Source organism: Seriola dumerili, unplaced genomic scaffold (genome assembly GCF_002260705.1).
Source record: "Seriola dumerili isolate Sdu_G_001 unplaced genomic scaffold, Sdu_1.0 BDQW01000322.1, whole genome shotgun sequence".
In the NCBI taxonomy this organism is placed as follows: Eukaryota; Metazoa; Chordata; class Actinopteri; order Carangiformes; family Carangidae; genus Seriola; species Seriola dumerili.
Window position 1 is genome coordinate 1,351,592 of NW_019174577.1, and position 19,126 is coordinate 1,370,717.

Sequence of the window (19,126 nt, forward strand, 5' to 3'; positions counted from 1 at the left end):
ATTTAGGGCCACCTGCTGGTCTGGAAACAAACTACACTGCTTATATGCATTACACAGTAATCAGTAGTCAAATGAAGTGTGAAGGGGTTGATCTATCTATAGTGTTATTAACAAAGGCCTGTTTTGGGCTTTTGATTGCTTTGATTAGGGAGACTTTCCATGTCTAACAGAGCTGGTTTTAAGTATTTTTGGACTTGCAAATCAAAAAAAAAAAAAAAAAAAAAAAAAGCACCTGGTGGTCAAAATCACACTTTACACATTTTTAAAGCAGACGGTGTATTTAATGTCCAGTTCCATGTTGTGCATTATAGTACCTTTACATGTTATGTAATTCAGTGATGACACTGAAAAATTTAAAATATGTTTAAAGTTGCAAAATTTGCCCAAAGTGTGTTTTTGTCTGGAACTTTGCCATACTAATGTTTTTCAGCTTGTATTATCAATATGTTGACACTGCACTGTAGAACGCTGTCAGACATGATAGCAGGGCCGAAAGTGCAAGACTGAACTAATGACCCACACCTACTGCATTAATTTCAAGTGTCAGAATGATACAGATTTATAGGAAAAGAACTATGACTTTGATGATTTGTTACTAATATTGCTAATAACTAATTTCAGAGTAAATTGAATATTGGTGTTATCTTTGAATAAAATTCAATTTAAAATACATCCCATGACTATCCATGGAATCGACTGTTCATTTCTCTGTTGTTTTGAAAGTACAAAAACTTTTAGGAAGCAGATACTTCTCTGAAGCACACTGGTACAATAATATTTACTAAAGGAATCAAGTTACTGTCGTCATCTTATTATACTTTCAATATAAAATAAAAAGTCATATTTTTAAGGACTGAGCACTAATTTGGCAGAAGAAAGAAAGTGCTATGTGATTGAATCAACAGCATCTGTTTAAGGCTTAAATTATAAATTGACTCAAAATTAACACCAACAACATCCATATAAATGATGAGAAAACACAGTCCATTAAAAAAAAAAAAGACAAGTGCAGAAATCTATGAAGATCTGGGCTTTATTTTAGAAAGCACATTTGGTTGATCATTTGGGGTTTTTTTTCCAACAGACAACTTATTTTATCAGTTTTAGTCTACCTTATATAAACATTGTGACAACTACTTCATATGCCATGTATATTATAGGCTATTTGGTTAACAGAGGAAGGTACAATAAAAAAACATTTTATATACAGAACAGACACATAGCCTTGGCATATGTACGGGAACTAACATGCGCAATTCTTGTTAAAAATGTTGACTGACACTTCAATGTACAGCATTTGTTTATGAAACTGCAGGTACATCTTAAGTACAGAGAATAAAGCCCTGAAAAGTCAGGTACTGGGAACATTTGGTTCATTTACTGAGATACATACAGTAGTAATTCAAAACAAAGGCAACACTTCTTGCTACAGGATGTGTGCTGCGTGTCTCACTGTTTCGAGATTGCACGATTTTCGCAAACAGAGACAACAACCGACAGAAATTTGGACTAGGTGTACATTTTTGGCTGAATAAAGATACATTTTGTCTTAGAGACGACTGATTTTCCTTTTTTAGGTTTCAAAAGTAAAATAGTGAATGATTGTCTGTGTTTACAGAGCAGTCACACAAAGCTATGCTCAACATCAACAGAAGGAAGACAAAAAAAACCCTCATATTAAACCTTTCTTGCCTCCAGACTTGGTTTATGAGTAATGACAATTTAAAAAGGTGTAGAGATACACTGATTGTAGTTAAGCAAAAGGCAAAACTGGTTAAATGATTTTGGAAGAGAAATTATTTAGAAAAGAGGCAGTTTAAAGGTAAAAACATGCACCTCTGTAACATTCAGAATCATTCAAGAAGTGCGCACAGTATTCATATAAAAAAAACAAAACATAAACATACATTTTTAAAAAGTCAACAAGTCTTTGCCAAATTAAGCTCAGTAACAACAAGCAGAATGTGCTATACGTCTATGTACATTTCATCATACAACAAACTAAACCCGGTGGCACAAGTGTAACAGTGAGTGTGACAAAACTAATGTTTGTTTTTGCATAAAGTTTGTCAAGCTTCTGAATTAATCCCTCAACAACACAGGAAGTATATACGCACCAATTGTGATCACAAGACAGGATATGAATGTGTACATTCAAACCGCCTTCGAAATATGTTAAATCCACTGTGTTAGGAAACAAAATGCCTTTATGTGCACGTCTTTCTACTCTGTAATTTTCTTGGTGTTTGTCTTCCTAATCATGCAACAGCCTTTTATAAAATTCCCACTTTAGCACAGTAAAAAACAATATTTGAATAAAAAACAATATGGCAACAACTAGGTAGTTCTGCTTTGAGAATAAAAGCATTAACTGAATGTGACCCATTGTATTTAAAAAAAAGTAGAGTGAATGGTTTCAACAAGGAGTTAGTATTGGCAGGCTCATCACATTAAACAACACATAAGGATAGCATATAGCAGAAAGAAATAACTTGTCTTATAAATTGTCTCCAAAACAGACAGTATCAACGCAGAATGTCTGCAGTCCTGTCTCAGTGTCCGTCTCAACAGTCTGTTTTTCTGATGCAACACCAGCTGACCGCCATCTGGTTGGCAGTTCCTCGATGATCCCTCAATAAACAGTTTGCGTTTCGGTGCCAAAACGAGAAGTCCTTGACTCAGCAAAAAGAGAGCAGAGGATGTCCAGCTGGGATCGAAGGAACTACATGAAAAAACTGATTTTAGCTTGGGACAGATAACTAACTCCATGATTTTTGGTATTGAGAACTTTTGATATCTAGTTGATAATACTCAATGATGTTTTAGAAACTATACACACAGTTTTCTTAAGTGCAAAGAGGAGAAGAAAACATAAAAGGGGAGGTGATTGATAATAATAATGAAGAACATACAAAGAAAATGAACGAAAAAGGTGAGAAAAGCATTGAATGAGTTATTATGTGTTGTCATAAAACTACACAGAACCCCAAAGTCAGTCTGTTTGCTTCTCCCAGCCAGCCTACGCAAACACTTGCATGTTTCCAAGCTGGGACTGTTGAGAGGCCTGCTGCATCTGTTGTGACTGCGGCTGCGGCTGCACCTGCTCTGGAATGTGTGTGTGGTGTGATGATGGCAGTGCATGGTGGGGATTCCCCAGAGGGGTGGGGCTGGTGGTGACATCGGACCAGTCTGAGTTGGAGTGCGGCGAAGAGGACGACCAAGGGTCTGGGGATTCTGGTGAAGGGGTGAGATACGGGTGCTCACTGGGTGGGTGGGCAGAGTGGCCAGGGGTGGTTCCCTCTGAACCAGCAGTGGCGTAACTGTGCTGGGAGGGGGGCGTGGGGTATTTATCCACAGGACTCTGCATGGGTGCATATGAGGGCAGTGGTCGAGACTGGCCTTCGATTCCTCCATGGCCCCCGTGGCTGACAGTGTGGGGGTGCTGCAGGGTGTGGGAGAGCCCGTGTGTCATGCTCATCTGCTCAGGCATCTGGTACATCATACTCTGGGTGCAGTGGAGGTGGCCTGGCGTCTGCTGAGGGTGACCCTGACCCTGGCTCTGCCCTTGGGACTGTGTGACTTGTACCTGTCCCGGCTGTGATTGCTTCAGCATAGCCTGGCCTCCTCCAGGAGTCATCATCTGGAATGTGACAATGGGCGGCAGCTGCTCTCTAGTCATGGTGACATTCATAGGGGTCAGCATCGGGCCCTGGCCGTGGTGTTGGCCCATGCCAGGGTGAGATCCCCCCATCTGATGTGGTACGAGGCCGAACATGTGGCCGCTGTAGCCATGCTTGGTCATGCCCACCCAGCCCTGCTGCTGTCCCAGCATGTGGCTGACAGGGGGCAGCATTGGCCTGGAGGTGGGGCTGCTTAGGAGGGGAGGGGAGTTTGCTGTTGTGGAGACAGTGCCGGACACATCGCCTGTGTATGAGTGTGGTGATTCCAGGGAGTCAACAGGTGACATGGTGACAGAGCTCTCTGGAAGTCCTCCTGCTGCCTTGACACCATTTGCACTCCCTCCTCCATTACCTCCTCCACTTCCTCCTCCCACTCCAGCACCCACACCTGGCCCCTCACCTCCAGCAGGCTTCTTTCTTCTCTTCACCTTCATGTCTTTTAACTCCTTAGCTCCCCCACCGACACCTCCAACCTTTGCCCCACCTCCACCCCTCCTGCTCTTCTTCCCCTGTGGTCCGGGGCGCATGCCGATGAAGCCTGCTCCATTGGCCCCACACATAACAGAGTTCCCTCCTCCACCCATGTGGTTAGGCCCGTTGTGTGGACTGTGAACCAAATTGTACTGGTCCAGCAGGCGGACTATGTCGTGATGCATTCGTTCTTGAGCAGTATCACGGGGCAGCCGATCCAGGTGATCAGTGATGTCACGGTTGGAGTAGTGGTCAAGGAGAACCTGAGCTGCCTCGAAGCTGCCTTCTCTGGCTGCCAGAAAGAGTGGTGTCTCCTCCTGAAGGAAACACAGATGATAAATATACTCCTCTGTTTAACACATAATGTCATAGTACAAATTCAATATTAATGTATGAGAAACCATTGAGTCTTTTTTACTGTTCTGTACAGTTCCTTCAGTCTATTCAGTGGGTGTAAAGTAACAGAGTAATTATTTTACTATGGAGTACTTATGGAATGTATATGTTTATCTTTGTGATTACTTTCACTTCTAATTTTACTCCAGTACAACTTTGGGGGGGTTTGAAAGGTTTCTTTTTATGGTTACCATTCAAGCCTACATGAGGTGAGTCTTGAGTAAGTTCTGATACACAAATGATGGGTTTTGTTTGAGGTTTCACTTTAAACTTTGTATTTAAGAATAAATAAATAAAACTGTGAATGAAAGTCTTATTGCTAAAATGTTTATGGATTAAATGTCACTTTTTCCAAGCACTTACACCATTGGATATAAAGTATTTGTAATCAGTTCACAAACTGAGGAACAAGGTTTGGAATAGCACAAATGAAAATACAAGAACAAACCTTATTGTCTTGCATGTCACGATTGGCTCCATTTTTCAAAAGCACAAGAGTGGCCTCCACATTATTAACCGCAGCTGCCCAGTGCAGAGCGGATTTGCCTAAAAGACAAAGAAGCACATCCATGTTAAGCAGAAAGAAATGATTACAGTTTAGTGGCTATTTAACCATTCATAACTACTGTATTTCTATGCTACTAATGAAAGCTTTTTAACAATTTGCTATCCAACTAAATTTTAAAAGGATTGAAATAAGTGTTACATGGTCATTAAGGTTTGCCACCATGAACATGTCTAATTTGGATGGATTGATCTTATCTGGATACTTAACCTGCTTAACAAGTAGCAAGGTTCCTCATACTAATAGTGCAGGTTCAATACAATCCATGTTTCTGTTGTAATCCAAATGGCTGCATATAGTACAGACTATAATGTAGACCAGACATCCAGTACAAAAGGAAGATATTTGACAAAAAGAGTAAATCAAACAAGTATGGTTTCCTGACCATGGTCGTCTACAGCATTGATGTCAGCATGGCAGTGGATCAGCTCTTCCACCATGCCCTCCACAGCTAGCCTGGCTGCCAGGATCAAGGGAGTAGTGCCGTCATTCATTCGCGCATCCAGTTCTGTTGCACGATTACGGATCAGAATCTGGGAGAAGACAAAGATACAGACACATGACAAAGATGCTTAATGATGAAAGGCCTAAGTGAAGTAGATTTCAGAGTGAATTATCAGTTCATAAGTAAACTTCAAGATCAGACAATTATCTCACCTGGAAGACACCCTGGGCATCAGCCGCCACAGCAGCATGCAGAGGAGTTCTGCCCATGTTGTCATGGGCGTTGGGATCAGCTCCAGCATCCAGCAGTCTCTTAGCCGCATCAGCTCTAGCGTATCGAGCGGCCAGATGGAGCGCTGTTTCTCCTGTGCGGTCAGTCTGGGCCATGAGTGAAGCACCCTGAGCAATCAGGTCTGAAATAATACTTGGTCCTGGTTCATCTCCTCCACTCTCTTCCTCCTCTTCTCCATGCAGGCTGCAGTCTGGGCCTCCACCATTGCGCAGTGATGCTAACATCAGCGGGGTGAAACCATCTGAGAGAGGAGAAATTCATTATTAAAGAAGTTATTGAAAATGAATCAGATCTAGAGTAGTGTAGAAGTAAAGTTTTCTCACCAGGTCCCTTGACATTAACATCCAGACAGTCAGTGTCCAGGTCGGCCTGTGGGGGAGTGAGCGTGATGTCAGCAGCCTTGCGGTGCTGCAGGGTCCACTCCCTTCGGTCAATGCCTCCATCCATAGCAATGGGCAGCAGGGGTTTGTCTTCAGTCTATAAAAAAGCAACAGAACTTGAAACTACTAAAGATTCACTACAACCAAAAACCTTCCCTCATATTTCAACATTTGTTACCTAATTATATTTTAACTGCTCCAATCCATCAGCTTTATTTGGACCATTCTTTTCTTTCTCAATTCACTTACTTTTGGTTTCTTGGATGGGACCTCTTCGTCCAGCCATCTCTGACTCTGACCTCCATCAATCATGGCTCCATCCTGTGTCTTGAAATTCCTGATATGACAGAAAAAAAGTTAAAGTGTGAGCGACGGTCAATCTAACACCAGTATTAATCCCTGGGAGCTGGCCAGTACAAAACAGTCTTCAACTGATGCCATTAAACTGCTCAAGCCATTTAACTTACAGTATCTATGCACAAACAGTTTCTTAACAGTAGGAATGGTATTTGTTTGTTTCCTCTGCCCAAATCTTACCCAGATCATCTGAGACACCCTACATTTTACACTAGTATGAATTCTCACTCAGTAGTTGTTATGATATATCCCATTTTATATATTAACACAAGCTGCTCATCTGTATATCAACTCACTTCAGGTCAAAGTCATCTTGTCCGACAGGCTCTCTTCTCTTGTCATTTTTATTGGTCAAGAAGCCATCAGGAAGCCACAGGACACCATGTTTATGCTTCCTCTTGGCTGCTAGCATCCCCAGCACCAGGATAAGCAGAATAATAACCACTGCCACTCCAATCAGGTACATCAGATAATCCATCTTCGGTGGCACTGGCGGATCACCTGGAGGATCCAAAGACAAATCTAAAATCCACATGTTTCGTCTTCATCTGATTAAGGTTGTTACTTATACTTAAAAACTATGTAATGGGAGTAAAGTTAAGTTAAATTCCATTAATGACAGGTGTACTTACTGCGAACAGACACTAGAGGGTAAGGCAGTTCAGCCTTGATGTGCGCTGCTGCAATGAAGGACGCAGCCTCTTCAGTGTTGGAGAAACAGTCAACAGAGCTCTGGGAACATTCACGGTTGTCGATTTGTAGGTGCACCCTAGAGCTGCACAGATAAATGTGGAAATACAGTAAGAATTACCAGGAAAAGTCCTGAGTTACAGTGTTGAATAATAGCCAGAAGTGTTTTTTCAGAACATTATGATGTCACAGTGAAGTTGACCTTTGACATAAAAAATGTCATCACTTCCTCATTTTATTCTATTACAGATTTGTGTCATAATTAGCGTATGAATTAGTGAGTTATGACCAAAAACATGTTTTTTAAGGTCACACTGACCTTGACCATTGACCACCAAATTCTACAGTTCACAGTTCTACAGTTCATCCTTGAGTCCAAGTGGACATTTGTGCCAAATTCAGAGGGATTACCTTGAGGAGTTCCAGAGATATTGCATTCACAAGGCCAAAACCGTCTTTTGTGAGGTCACTGTGACCTTTATGTCTGTATTATCCAAATTAATATTTATGCCAAATATGAAGAAATGCCCTTACTGCATTACTGATGGGATGAATGTACATACTGATGGACAGAGAGACAACTCGAAAACATAATGCCTCTGTCCCTGTTTGTCGCCAGTGCAGAGGCATAATAACATGCAGTTAATTGCTGATTAATTTCAAACTTCTGAGGATTATATGAGGAAAAATTATGTGACTATCCCGTCATGAACTATCCTTACCCAATAACCTCCTTCTCCAGTTCCCGCTTGCCTCTGCTCCTCTGTACGCATCGTCCCTGCCCCTCCTCCTCACCACAGTAAGGGTACACCATAAGCTTATTATTTTCATCCCGCATCACCTGCAGGTTGGTGCGCAGCAGGGCTCCCAGGGAGCGCAAGAAACCATTTAAGTCTCCAAGTAACTCTTCAGGTTGCAGCCGGACCACAATAACCAGCGTGCCAACTGCCACCTTGGCTGGAACGTCTGCAGAGCAGTCCAGGCCGTCCCAGCCACAAGCCTCTGTGTAGCAGCTCTGGTCACAGATGCCATTGTGGTAGTGGTCTGCACAGTACTTGTCATACCTGTAAATGCAAAGTACAAGGAGGTGTTTGGTGATTTGGCCTCAAAATGTTTTGGATAGCAACAAAAAAAAAACGAAGAGGAGGGTCACATACTTGCAGAGGCTTGATGGGATTTCCTGGCACTCAAAGCTGTCAAAGAGGCACCCAGGGTTGTCACACTCCTTATCACAACGTCCATTCTTGAAGAAATCCCAGCAGGGAACTCTGGCAGTACAATTAATCCAAGGCTGCTGCCAGTTGAGAGAGCAATCTCCTCCATCCCACTGGCATTCATGGTTGTTACACTGGTCGTCACACACTTTGTCCCCTGACTGCCGCGCACACTGCAGATAGGGGCAGTTTTGAGTGCCTGGTGAAGGCGGCATCTTCTCACAGTATCGTCCGGAGAAGTGCATGGGACAGCGGCAGCTGTACTGGTTTGGGTTGGACGGATCTTTGATACAGGTTCCTCCATTTTTGCAGATCCATGGACACCTCTGTTCATTCTCACAGTGTAGCCCAGTGAAGCCTGGCTGGCACTGGCAGTACAGGTGGCCAGCTGCTGACTCTTGACAGCGCCCACCATTCTGGCAACGTAGTTTTGCACAGTGTCCTCCTATTTCGATTTCGCAGTTGTATCCATTGAAGCCCTATTAAACATAACATGTTGTTTAAGTGTGATAGCAATACAGTCAGTTTAAAAGTTGGCTACGCATAAAGGATCTTTAATAAAACAAATTACTAACTAATGTACATCTAGGTTCTCCTACAATTCTGCTGCTTGTCTACTATACCTGAGCCATGGTGTGGCCCTCTGAAGCAAGCATTAGAGTAAGAGAGGGAGTAAGAGGTTAGTGGAGAGAAAAACAAGCATTAAGTGTGAAAAGATTGATGTTCTAGTCCAAGAGCAAAAGAAAGGAAAATGCTGAGGTAGTATGTCACCCTCCTGTCCTCTTTTATAATCGTCTGAAGCTACTCAGTATTTTTAGATACAATGAATAACTACTTTACTGTGATCAGACAGTTCTCCTATTAAACCTTTTTTAAAGAGAAAAATCGAAATTATGTTCCTCAATAACCTGTGTTCCTTATTAACCACAGTTAAGTTTTACTGTTTGATAGTCGAATAAGGAGGAATGTGTGGCAGCCATTAGACTCAGAGAATTATCATTGGAAGATAGAAGCTTGAGAAAAATGTGGAGGAATTTTACTGGTATTGATTGTTTTTCTGAATTGTGAAACTATCTCTGAGTGTGTTGTTTTCTCACACCTGTGCCAGCCATGACACTCTTTTTTCCATACACACAACTTTGCATCTGGTTAACACTGTGATCTTTGTTTAGAATATTACACTGCGTGTGATCAATTAGCAGAGTTCACGGAAACGCAATGACTGTAAAGCCTGTTTGCGAGCGTAAAAGAGGAGAATTGATTGAAATCGTGTTATCCTATAAAGCTAGAAAAGGGCTGACATTAAAGAAACTTACAGGGGCACAGGAGCAGATGTAGCCATGTACTGAGCTCATGTTCATAGAGCAGACGCCACCGTTGTGGCACGGCTTAGACAGACACAGATCCACCATGGACTCACAATGACGACCTGGAGAAACAAGAGAAAATCACACAGGAAAAGAAATTATAATTAGCAACTGAAATACTTTTAAGGATTAATTACCAAGACATTTACATTATGGAAACATTGTACATAAAAACACTAATGCCTTGCTGATTTTCTAACGCAGAAAATGACAAGAAATGTGATGTGTTGTCCCTTTGAGCAGCTAAAATGTATGCACCTGTGTATCCGAGGCGACAGCGACACTGGTAATTGTTGACCAGCTGCACACAGTCAAGGCTGCCGGGAGCATGGCAGGGCCCAGACAGGCATTCGTTGAGATCTCCCTCACAGTGTTCTCCAACGAATCCCGGAGGGCAAGAGCATGTATAACGGCCCACGCCATCCACACACTGTCCCCCATTCCGACAGCGAGGTTCCCAGGAGCCAGGCTTAGGTGCGCAGTCATCCACGTTCACTTCACACTGGAGCCCTACAGAACAGGTAACAGAAATAAATAGTTGTATGTATCAAGTAAGGTAACAAACTTTTTGGTGCTGCTTTTCAAGACAAAATTTTATGTGCTCTTGATATCATTTTTAGAGGCTTTCAGGGTAATCATAGCACCAATCAATCATTTTTAACTATGGAAAACTAAAGCTTGTTTGAGTTTTACACAAAATACGCCATGTCAATATTTAGTTCCCACTGCAATGGCTGCCATTTGCTCAAACCAATCCACTTCAATGAAATACAAACAATGTTATCTCTAACTCATAGGAGCATTTTTTCCTCTGCATTTTTAACTTAAAAGCTGCTTTATGCTGCTTTATGTTTTTAAGCAGGTTTTAACTTAATCCTCCATTACATTTCAACCTAGTGGATATGCTATATAGTCTTACCATGTGTTCCAGGTGGGCAGGCACAGGTGAAACGGTTGATGAGGTTGATACAGGTTCCTCCATGGAGGCAGGGCTTAGAGTGGCATTCATCCACATCATACTCACAGTTCACCCCCTGGTAGCCTGGTTTACACTGTAGCATTGAAACAAGAGACCGAGGTTAGCTCATTGTGCGCTTTAGGAATATTGCTAGTTTCGTATCGACATAAAATCTTAAGTATAAAAGTATTAAAACCCACAAAACAAACACATACATACAAAAACAGCTGAGAATTTACTTACTATACACTCGTATGTGCCCTGATAGTCCTTGCATGTAGCTCCATTTCGACAAGGGTTTGACTGACACTCATCAACCATCTCTTCACAGTAGCTGCCCATGTATCCTGGCTGGCAGTGACACTTGTGGGAATTACCCTCATTTACACACCGCCCAGCATTCTTACACAAATTCTCCACTTCCAGACCTACAGTAATTTGGAAAAGAAGGCGCATATGGTGAAGACTGCGAACTTACTCTATATAACAACAACAAAATAACAAAATGATCTTTGTCAGGCTACAGTGAACAACGTTCTGTTCAGCTACAATCATACTTTTCTCTTGGGTTGACTTTCTATCTATTTTACAGGAATTCACTATCACCCTATATGACATTTCATGTCTGCCCTGTCCTACTTCGAAATAATGTGTTCTTTTTTTTTTTAGACAAAAACTAGAGGTAGTTCCTCACCTTTTTTGGCAGCATAGTCCTGGCAGGACAAGCCAGGGACGTCACAGTAAAGTCCCTTCCATCCCTCTCCACAGTGGCAAGTCCAGGAGGTTGTTGTCTGAGAGCAAGAGCCTCCATTTTGGCAGTGCACTTGGCTACACAGGTTTGCAAAGTTCTGCATACAAATAAGAAAAAAGAAGAAAGTGTCAAACTTGGCTGCAGATGTTACAGAGACAGAAGGAAATACACTACCTCCAGTCACCTTCTTGTGTGAGACATTTTCAATTGGATACATCTAACCTACAGGATCTAGTCATAGGCACATCATGTACAGGTGCAAGACTATTTTGAAAAGCAGCATCAATGAAAAAGGTAACACCTGCACACTGACTCCAAGTCACCCATTAACCAACCCACATTTGAAAAAAAATAAATAAAAAATTGTGGCTTCGAATCAGCATCTATTTTCTTATCCAGATCATAAAGTTGTCAAGCCGTCTTCAGTATGTGAGCACTCAGTTTTGTGTGTGCAGACCTTTTCTTCTAAGTTGGTCAATTGTATTTATATATAAACCTTAGATTACAAGAGACTTTGTACAGCATACACCCCTCCATGCTCACACGTTACCTACAGACCCACTCTGTAACACACATATAAATGACCTGGCAGTTGGGTCCACTGTATCCCATCGGGCAGGTGCAGCGGTAGGTGCCCAGGCCGTCAGTGCAGGTTCCTCCATTCTTACAGGGCTGAGAGTCGCACTCATTATGCTCGTATTCACAGAATGTCCCATAAAAACCAGGACGGCAACGGCAAGAGAAGGTGTTGATGTCATCAATGCAAGTGCCATTATTCAGGCAGGAGCTGGAGGGAAGGAGAAAAAGAAAGAAGTGCTTAACTAGAATGACAGCCAACCAGCCAAGTTGCAGTAAATATTGTCGCAATCTCCCTTTCCTCAGTTACAGCATTGAAAAATGGCCTGAAGTGTTTTTGCAGAACAATATGATGTCACAGTGATGTTGATCTTTGACCATTTGGATATAAAATATCATCACTTATTTTATCGTATTAGATATTTGTGTTAAATTGTGTCCTAATTAGCATATAAATTTGAGTTATGGCCAAAAATGTGTTTTTTTTGTCACAGTAACCTTGACCTTTGACCACCAAATTGTAACATTTAACAACATTTAATGTCATACATCTTATAAATAAATAAATAAATAAATAGCTTAAGAACAGATGCATTAAGAAGCATGGTAATAAAATGCAGATTTTATGGATCATGCATTAAATGAATGGCTCACCTTTCAGTACATTCAAGGATGTTGTGTTCACACAGGAGTCCATCAAAGCCCGGTCGGCACTCACACACAAAGCTGTTGACGTAGTCCCTGCATATAGCACTGTTTCTGCAGGGCTGGCTGGCGCACTCATCTACCTCAGTCTCACAGCGCACCCCTTCAAAACCCGGGCGGCAGGCACAAGAGAAACTCCCAACACCATCCACACAAGAGCCTCCGTTAAGGCACGGGTCTACAGAAATGAGAGGAGAGAGGCTTTCCATGACCAAAAATTTAATGTAAGTAATAGACACTGAATAAACAATTTATCCGACTTATTAAAGAGAAATCCAACAGCTGTCTTGCAAAATATCCCTGTTTTAACAATGCTATTTCTCTATAACTCAGTATCTCAGGGGACTTTCTATGCTGCTTTCTCCTGGGGCAGGTTCCATTGGGTCTGTACAGCCACTAACAAGGTGACAGAATTAGCTAAGGAGAAACTCACTGGGTGAGCAGTCATCAATGTCTGTCTGACAGTTGTGTCCGCTGTATCCAGATGGACATTTACACGTGTAGCTGCCTTGGCTGTTAATGCATTCACCACCATTTTTGCATGGGCTGTTTTTGCATTCATTCATATCCTCACTGCAGCGCTGACCTACACAATTTTGAACAAACAAACATTAGTACAGGAGCAATTCAGCAGTAATAGATAACAGTGGATATGATTTCTCTCAGGCACACTGTTTCCCTCTTTCCCACATCACAAACTCAATCAGCCAGACCGAGTGTCTTGATACATACGTACCTTGCCAACCAGTTGGACAGCGACAGGTGTAAGAGGTGTAGTCGACTGATGGATGACACACTCCCCTCTCACATGGATGAGAGGCACATGGGACCTGTTCCACCTCACAGTGTTTACCTATTTTGACATTGCACACATTTTTAACAATGATGAAAAACAGGAAAATGAAAATCTTTGCTAAAATGATATTCAAGGGGACACTATAAATACTGCTATTGCAGGTGGAAATGTGGTTTCACTAACCCGTGAATGGCAGACTACATTGGCAGATGTAACTGTTGACTCCATCTATACAAAAGCCTTGATTTAGACAGGGCCCAGATGCACATTCATCTATGTTCTTCTCACAGTTCACACCTAATGAGAGAGGAGAAGTTAAAGATTTCTTTTTTTAAATTTAGTGCCATTTCTTCTATTGATTTCTCAGTAATAAGTTTTTAAAAATACTATGCTGAAACACAATATTATCATTATTAGTGTTATTACCTCTGAATCCAGATTGGCACACACACGTGTAGCCATTATGTCGGTCAAGACAGGTACCACCATTTTGGCACGGGCTGGGCTGGCACTCATCCTTTTCCTGCTCACAGTGCTTTCCCACCCAGCCAGCTTCACACTCACAGCGGTACCTTTACACAAAGAAAAGGTAAGCACAAATTTAAAATGTGAAATTAGCCAATAAAACAGCATAATAACAGCAGGCTGTTCCAGCAGTTCAAGAATCTAATACTTAGATTGTTATATAATTATATATAATATAATCATATATAAGTAGTTGTGCTGATACTACAGTTTTAATGTTGAGCAGGGGCAAATTTGGAAAGCAAGGCAAGCTGGAAGGAATTTCTCAACTGCAAGGGGCCTCAACATCTAAACAGAGTAAAGGGATGGGGAAAATTACTTGGCTGTTGGCCCAACTGTTGCTTAACCTAATGGATCTTTATTGAATTGAATTGGATTGGATTTAATAAGAACAGATGCATCTCAAAACAAAAAACCTCAGAGCAGCAGTATAAGGTCAACATACTCGTGTTGCTGTTCAATACATTCTCCATGCACACAAGGCTGAGGAGCACAGTGGTCTGTCCCAGAGAGACACAGAGGGCCATGTGTGCTGGGTGGGCACACGCAGAGGAACCCGTTGACCTTGTCCAAGCAGGTTCCGCCACTCATACATGGGTTTGAGTTACACTCGTTGATGTCCACATTGCATTTAACTCCTGTTAAAGAGCAATTGAAAGGGAATTGGATGTTTCAAAAGCACACATTTGATTGATGTATTAATCTAAATATTTTTTGTTATGGTAACTTGCTTCATTTTTGAAACATTTTATGCTGTTATAACATTGATTTTACTGGAATTTAGCAAAATATACCTGTATATCCTGGGGCGCACACACATTTGTACTCGTTAATGCCATCCTGGCACTCTCCGTACTCACAGGGGTTGCTGGCACAGTCATCTTCATTGATCTCACAGTTTACCCCTGAGGAGAAAATGAAATTTCTCTTATAGGGTAACAATATTGGGGTTATATGCTTCATTTTATCTGACTGTATAATTTAAAAGTAGCACAACAAAAAGCCCTCTCACATCACTTTTGGCTGAAGTTTGTAAGGAATTGTATTAGAGGTAGATCAAGTAATGTCAAGTAAAAAAAACTTAATTGCCACCAGGGGGGAGTAAGACTCCATATAAATGAAGTTAGGCAAGAAGTGGGAAATGTTAACAAAAATGGAGACAGACCTGTAATACAGCAGATGAATACAAGTATGACATAGGCAACTGACATGAGAGGCACAAATTGTTTTAAGTGGGAGAAAGCAAGGAAGAGGGAAAGGAGGAGGAACAGAAAGAGGGAGAGAAGAGAAAACTGGACAGGGAGAGAACAAGGCACATCAAAGAAAGGGAAGTGAAGGCATGAAACCTGAAAGTGAGACCTGACAGGGTGATCTGATGCCCATGTTGGTAAAATGAGTACAGTACAGACTCCAGTACCAGGCCTCAGGGTGATACAATGTACTGAACTGATTTTACTAATCCACAGAGCAATGTCGGGTAGCACCGATCGACCCAGACTTGTGACTGTTAACACACATGTCGAGTGCTCTACACTTTACAATACACTGAAAGCTACACAGGAAGCTGAGATGTGGGGGATGGGGGTCTTTACATTCAATTCAAGCTGTTCTCTCAACTCAAGAAAACTCCCAGGAGCTCATCAACAACAACAAATTATTTAGAATGGCTCGCTCATATTCAAATTTTTTCCAAAAAGATTCTGTAGAGCTAATTTACACTTCAGTGAAATGTGAGAAACAAACTGTCACACAGGTCAAGCAGAGCAGGGCTTTGCTTCAAGAATGTGGCTCACACTGTACAAGACTATGAAAGATACAAGGAGGCCTCTGGCTTGTAAGGCAGTTAAAATACAGATGAAAAAGTGCTCTAATCATTTTGATGATTCCATTCACCTGTACATCACTCGCATCAGCACTCACACCGGTCTAATGGGTGGTTCAGAGTGACTTCTTTCACTGTCTGTATTCACGCAAGTTAACTTTTTCTCAATGAATAATGCTGCCCTCCCAAAGCTGTTGAACATCTGCTTTCATCGTGTCTCCTCCACATGTCTCACTAAACTTGCGAGGCAGCTGGATTTCTCACAAGGAAAAATTCATCTTGCCAGGCTCCAAGCTATTCGCTTGTGGGCGAACCACAGTGATTTGGACCAATCAGAGTCCTATGAGGGAGGAACTACTGGCAGCTACAGGCATGTCTTAGGTGTGACGACAGTGAGGAGCTACTGTTGGTTAATTACAATGGCTGGAGAGTATTTCTTCAAGAAAGAAAGAAGAGCAAAGAACAGCACTGAAGGCTTTTCTTGATGGAAAAGATGTTTTTGCACTTCTTCTGACTGGCTTTGGCAGGAGTTTGATTTATCAACTTGCTCCACTGTTAGTGAAAATAGGAAGGATGCATAATCTGATTGGCTAAACTTAGCCCGTGATAGATGGTGATAGACAGATGGTTCATCCAATCACCTACCATGTATTTTTTGAAAACACCTGCCCTTTTCCAAACTGGAATCTAATGAAGCATTCTCAGATGGTTGTAACAAACCATCTGGCCCAGCAAGTTACCATCTCACTACACAGGCAATAGTTTTTAGCACACCAAGTACTAACCTGCAGTTCCTTGTGGGCAGTTACATTGGTAAGCATTGACCAGGTCGACGCAGCGTCCTCGGTTCTGACAGGGGTTGCTGTGGCACTCATGGACCTGGATATTACAGATGGAGCCTGTGTATCCAGCATAGCACTCACAGGAGTAGGTGGCGATGCCATCTTTACACATACCATGATGGCATGGCTCTGGTACACAGTCATTTATGTTCTCTTCACAAAGTAGACCAGTGAAGCCTGTGGGGGAAAAAAAAATCTTCTTAGAAAAATAGCCAAAGCTATTGCATCACCTATCATGTGACTATTTTTTATTATTTTCTGGTCAAACAGGACTTTGGGTTTAATGAAATGCACCCTACCAATTTCACAGTCTTATGGCATGATACAGTTATTCTCTTTTACCTTCAGCACATTCACAATCATATCCGTTGGGTCGGTCGATACACTTGGCCCCATTTAAACAAGGTGTGCTGGAGCACTCATCAATGTCTATCTGGCACATTTCACCACTGAAGCCTGAAAACAGAACATAGAACAACATGATGAACATAGTATCATTACATTAGAAATGCATTAAATACAGTAAAGAACAGTTTCAACAGTTAGGACGACATTAGCAAACTCATTTTCACTTTGAGCGGACAGAAATTAAACAGAAAAAATATAAAATAAAGCTTCATGTGTACCAACCTGCTGGGCACTCGCAGACAAAGCGGCTGACCTGGTCCAGACATTTACCCTGGTTCAGACAGGGGGAGCTGAGACACTCATCTACCTCTATCTCACAATGAGTCCCCTCAAATCCTGCACAAATGGATAAAAAATAATTTTTATAATAATTTCTTCAATTCTTAAAAGTTACTTTGGCTAAGGAGATTATGTTTCCAGTCCCATTTCTTTGCAATTTCTGAACAGGTTATTTACACTTATAAGTGTCAGCTGCCTAAGTTATTACCTCTACCAGTTGTTGCATATCTAAAAAGAAAATGTCAAGCTTTTTCAGTGAGACTTCAGTTAAGCTATGGAACACAAAACAATTTCTTGTGTGGATCAGATTAGAGAAATTTTAAAGTATATATGTTATGTGTATATATTTATATTTTAAACACTGCAAGATTGTTTTTCTAAAAACATGTTCACTATTCTCTCATGAACTAATGCACTTCCTTGAATGGAAAGAATGTGGCACATGAATAGCTTCATTGTCCATCTCGTGCACTTTGATCCAGATCTGGAACATCCGGATTTAGATGCAAATTAAATTTTTTCTACAATTACTAAAACAAATTTAGAGGATTGTGCCTTGGTGGAGTCATGCCTTCTCTGAGTGCTTTCTAGTAATTAACATTGTATTGTTATCCACTAAATCTTATCCTAACAACAAAACAATGAGACTCACAAAGAGGGACAATTTAGTTTATCTGGATGTCTGCTGAAGTCGGTTAAAATGTAAGGTAATCTATAATTTCTACATGAATGTACCAGGCATGCAGATGCAGGTGTAGTCCCCAATGCGATCCAGACATGTGCCATCGTTCTGGCAGGGGCTTGAAGCGCACTCGTTGACATCTTGTTCACAGCGCGGCCCAGCGTAACCCCTAACACAGTTACAGGTGAAGGAGCCATCAGTGTTCACACACTGACCCCCATGCTCACAAGGGTTTGTACCTGAGGATGAAGAGGAAAGGGTTTGAACTTTGTGAACTGAGCAAATTGATCTTTTGTATGTACAGAAGTTTAAGAGGGGTTGCATTCTTTCTCACCAATGCTGCATTCGTCTCTGTCGATGTTGCAGGTGCTGCCTACATATCCAGGTGGACAGTTACAGTTGAACATGCCACTGATGGGGTTGGTGTCACAATGAGAGCCCTCTCTACAGGGATTGCTGATACAGGCATCATCTCTATGGCACAGCAAACCTGGAAAGAAAAATGTATTGGCAAGGTATGAGTAAAAACAATATGTTCACCCATTTGAATAAAATGGGAATAAAATTTGTGGTGAGACAAAAATGTCTCCAGAGAATCTCCAATATATGATAATGTCCTGTTCAGAGAAAAACAAATTCAATGCACATTTGCAGCTAGAGAGAGGTTTATTTTTACAGCAATGCTTAATCCAAAACTAGGAATGTGTCACTAATCAACAGGCTGGAAGTGCAAATCTATTTTGTGGTATAATTAGTGGATTTGACTGTTTGAAATGGAGTACATTCAGTGCCTTTTCCTTGAGGAAAAAGATCTGCTTAGGAAACCATCAGTTCTGGTTAGACTTTTTCCACAGAATGCTGTACCCTACGATTCAAATCTCTTTCAACAGTAAGTGATCTATGTCAATATAAAGTTTTAGTGTAGA

The 19,126-nt window shown here is 41.5% G+C and overlaps 1 protein-coding gene across 1 annotated transcript in view; it reads right to left on the reverse strand.

The window, feature by feature from the left end:
* Window positions 1-1,015: 1,015 nt before the first annotated feature.
* Window positions 1,016-19,126, reverse strand: part of LOC111232224 (neurogenic locus notch homolog protein 2-like) — a 46,084-nt gene continuing 27,973 nt past the window's right edge. The window contains 29 exon segments of the mRNA XM_022759641.1: window positions 1,016-3,147; window positions 3,149-4,468; window positions 4,996-5,093; window positions 5,498-5,645; window positions 5,770-6,089; window positions 6,172-6,325; window positions 6,478-6,565; window positions 6,882-7,086; window positions 7,218-7,360; window positions 7,998-8,339; window positions 8,433-8,968; window positions 9,806-9,918; window positions 10,115-10,366; window positions 10,776-10,908; window positions 11,058-11,242; window positions 11,509-11,662; window positions 12,151-12,352; window positions 12,796-13,024; window positions 13,280-13,432; window positions 13,583-13,699; window positions 13,826-13,939; window positions 14,069-14,214; window positions 14,613-14,805; window positions 14,962-15,072; window positions 16,775-17,008; window positions 17,174-17,287; window positions 17,462-17,575; window positions 18,254-18,439; window positions 18,535-18,690. Coding sequence (XP_022615362.1) covers window positions 2,830-3,147; window positions 3,149-4,468; window positions 4,996-5,093; window positions 5,498-5,645; window positions 5,770-6,089; window positions 6,172-6,325; window positions 6,478-6,565; window positions 6,882-7,086; window positions 7,218-7,360; window positions 7,998-8,339; window positions 8,433-8,968; window positions 9,806-9,918; window positions 10,115-10,366; window positions 10,776-10,908; window positions 11,058-11,242; window positions 11,509-11,662; window positions 12,151-12,352; window positions 12,796-13,024; window positions 13,280-13,432; window positions 13,583-13,699; window positions 13,826-13,939; window positions 14,069-14,214; window positions 14,613-14,805; window positions 14,962-15,072; window positions 16,775-17,008; window positions 17,174-17,287; window positions 17,462-17,575; window positions 18,254-18,439; window positions 18,535-18,690 — 6,578 coding nt within the window. The 3' untranslated portion in view covers window positions 1,016-2,829.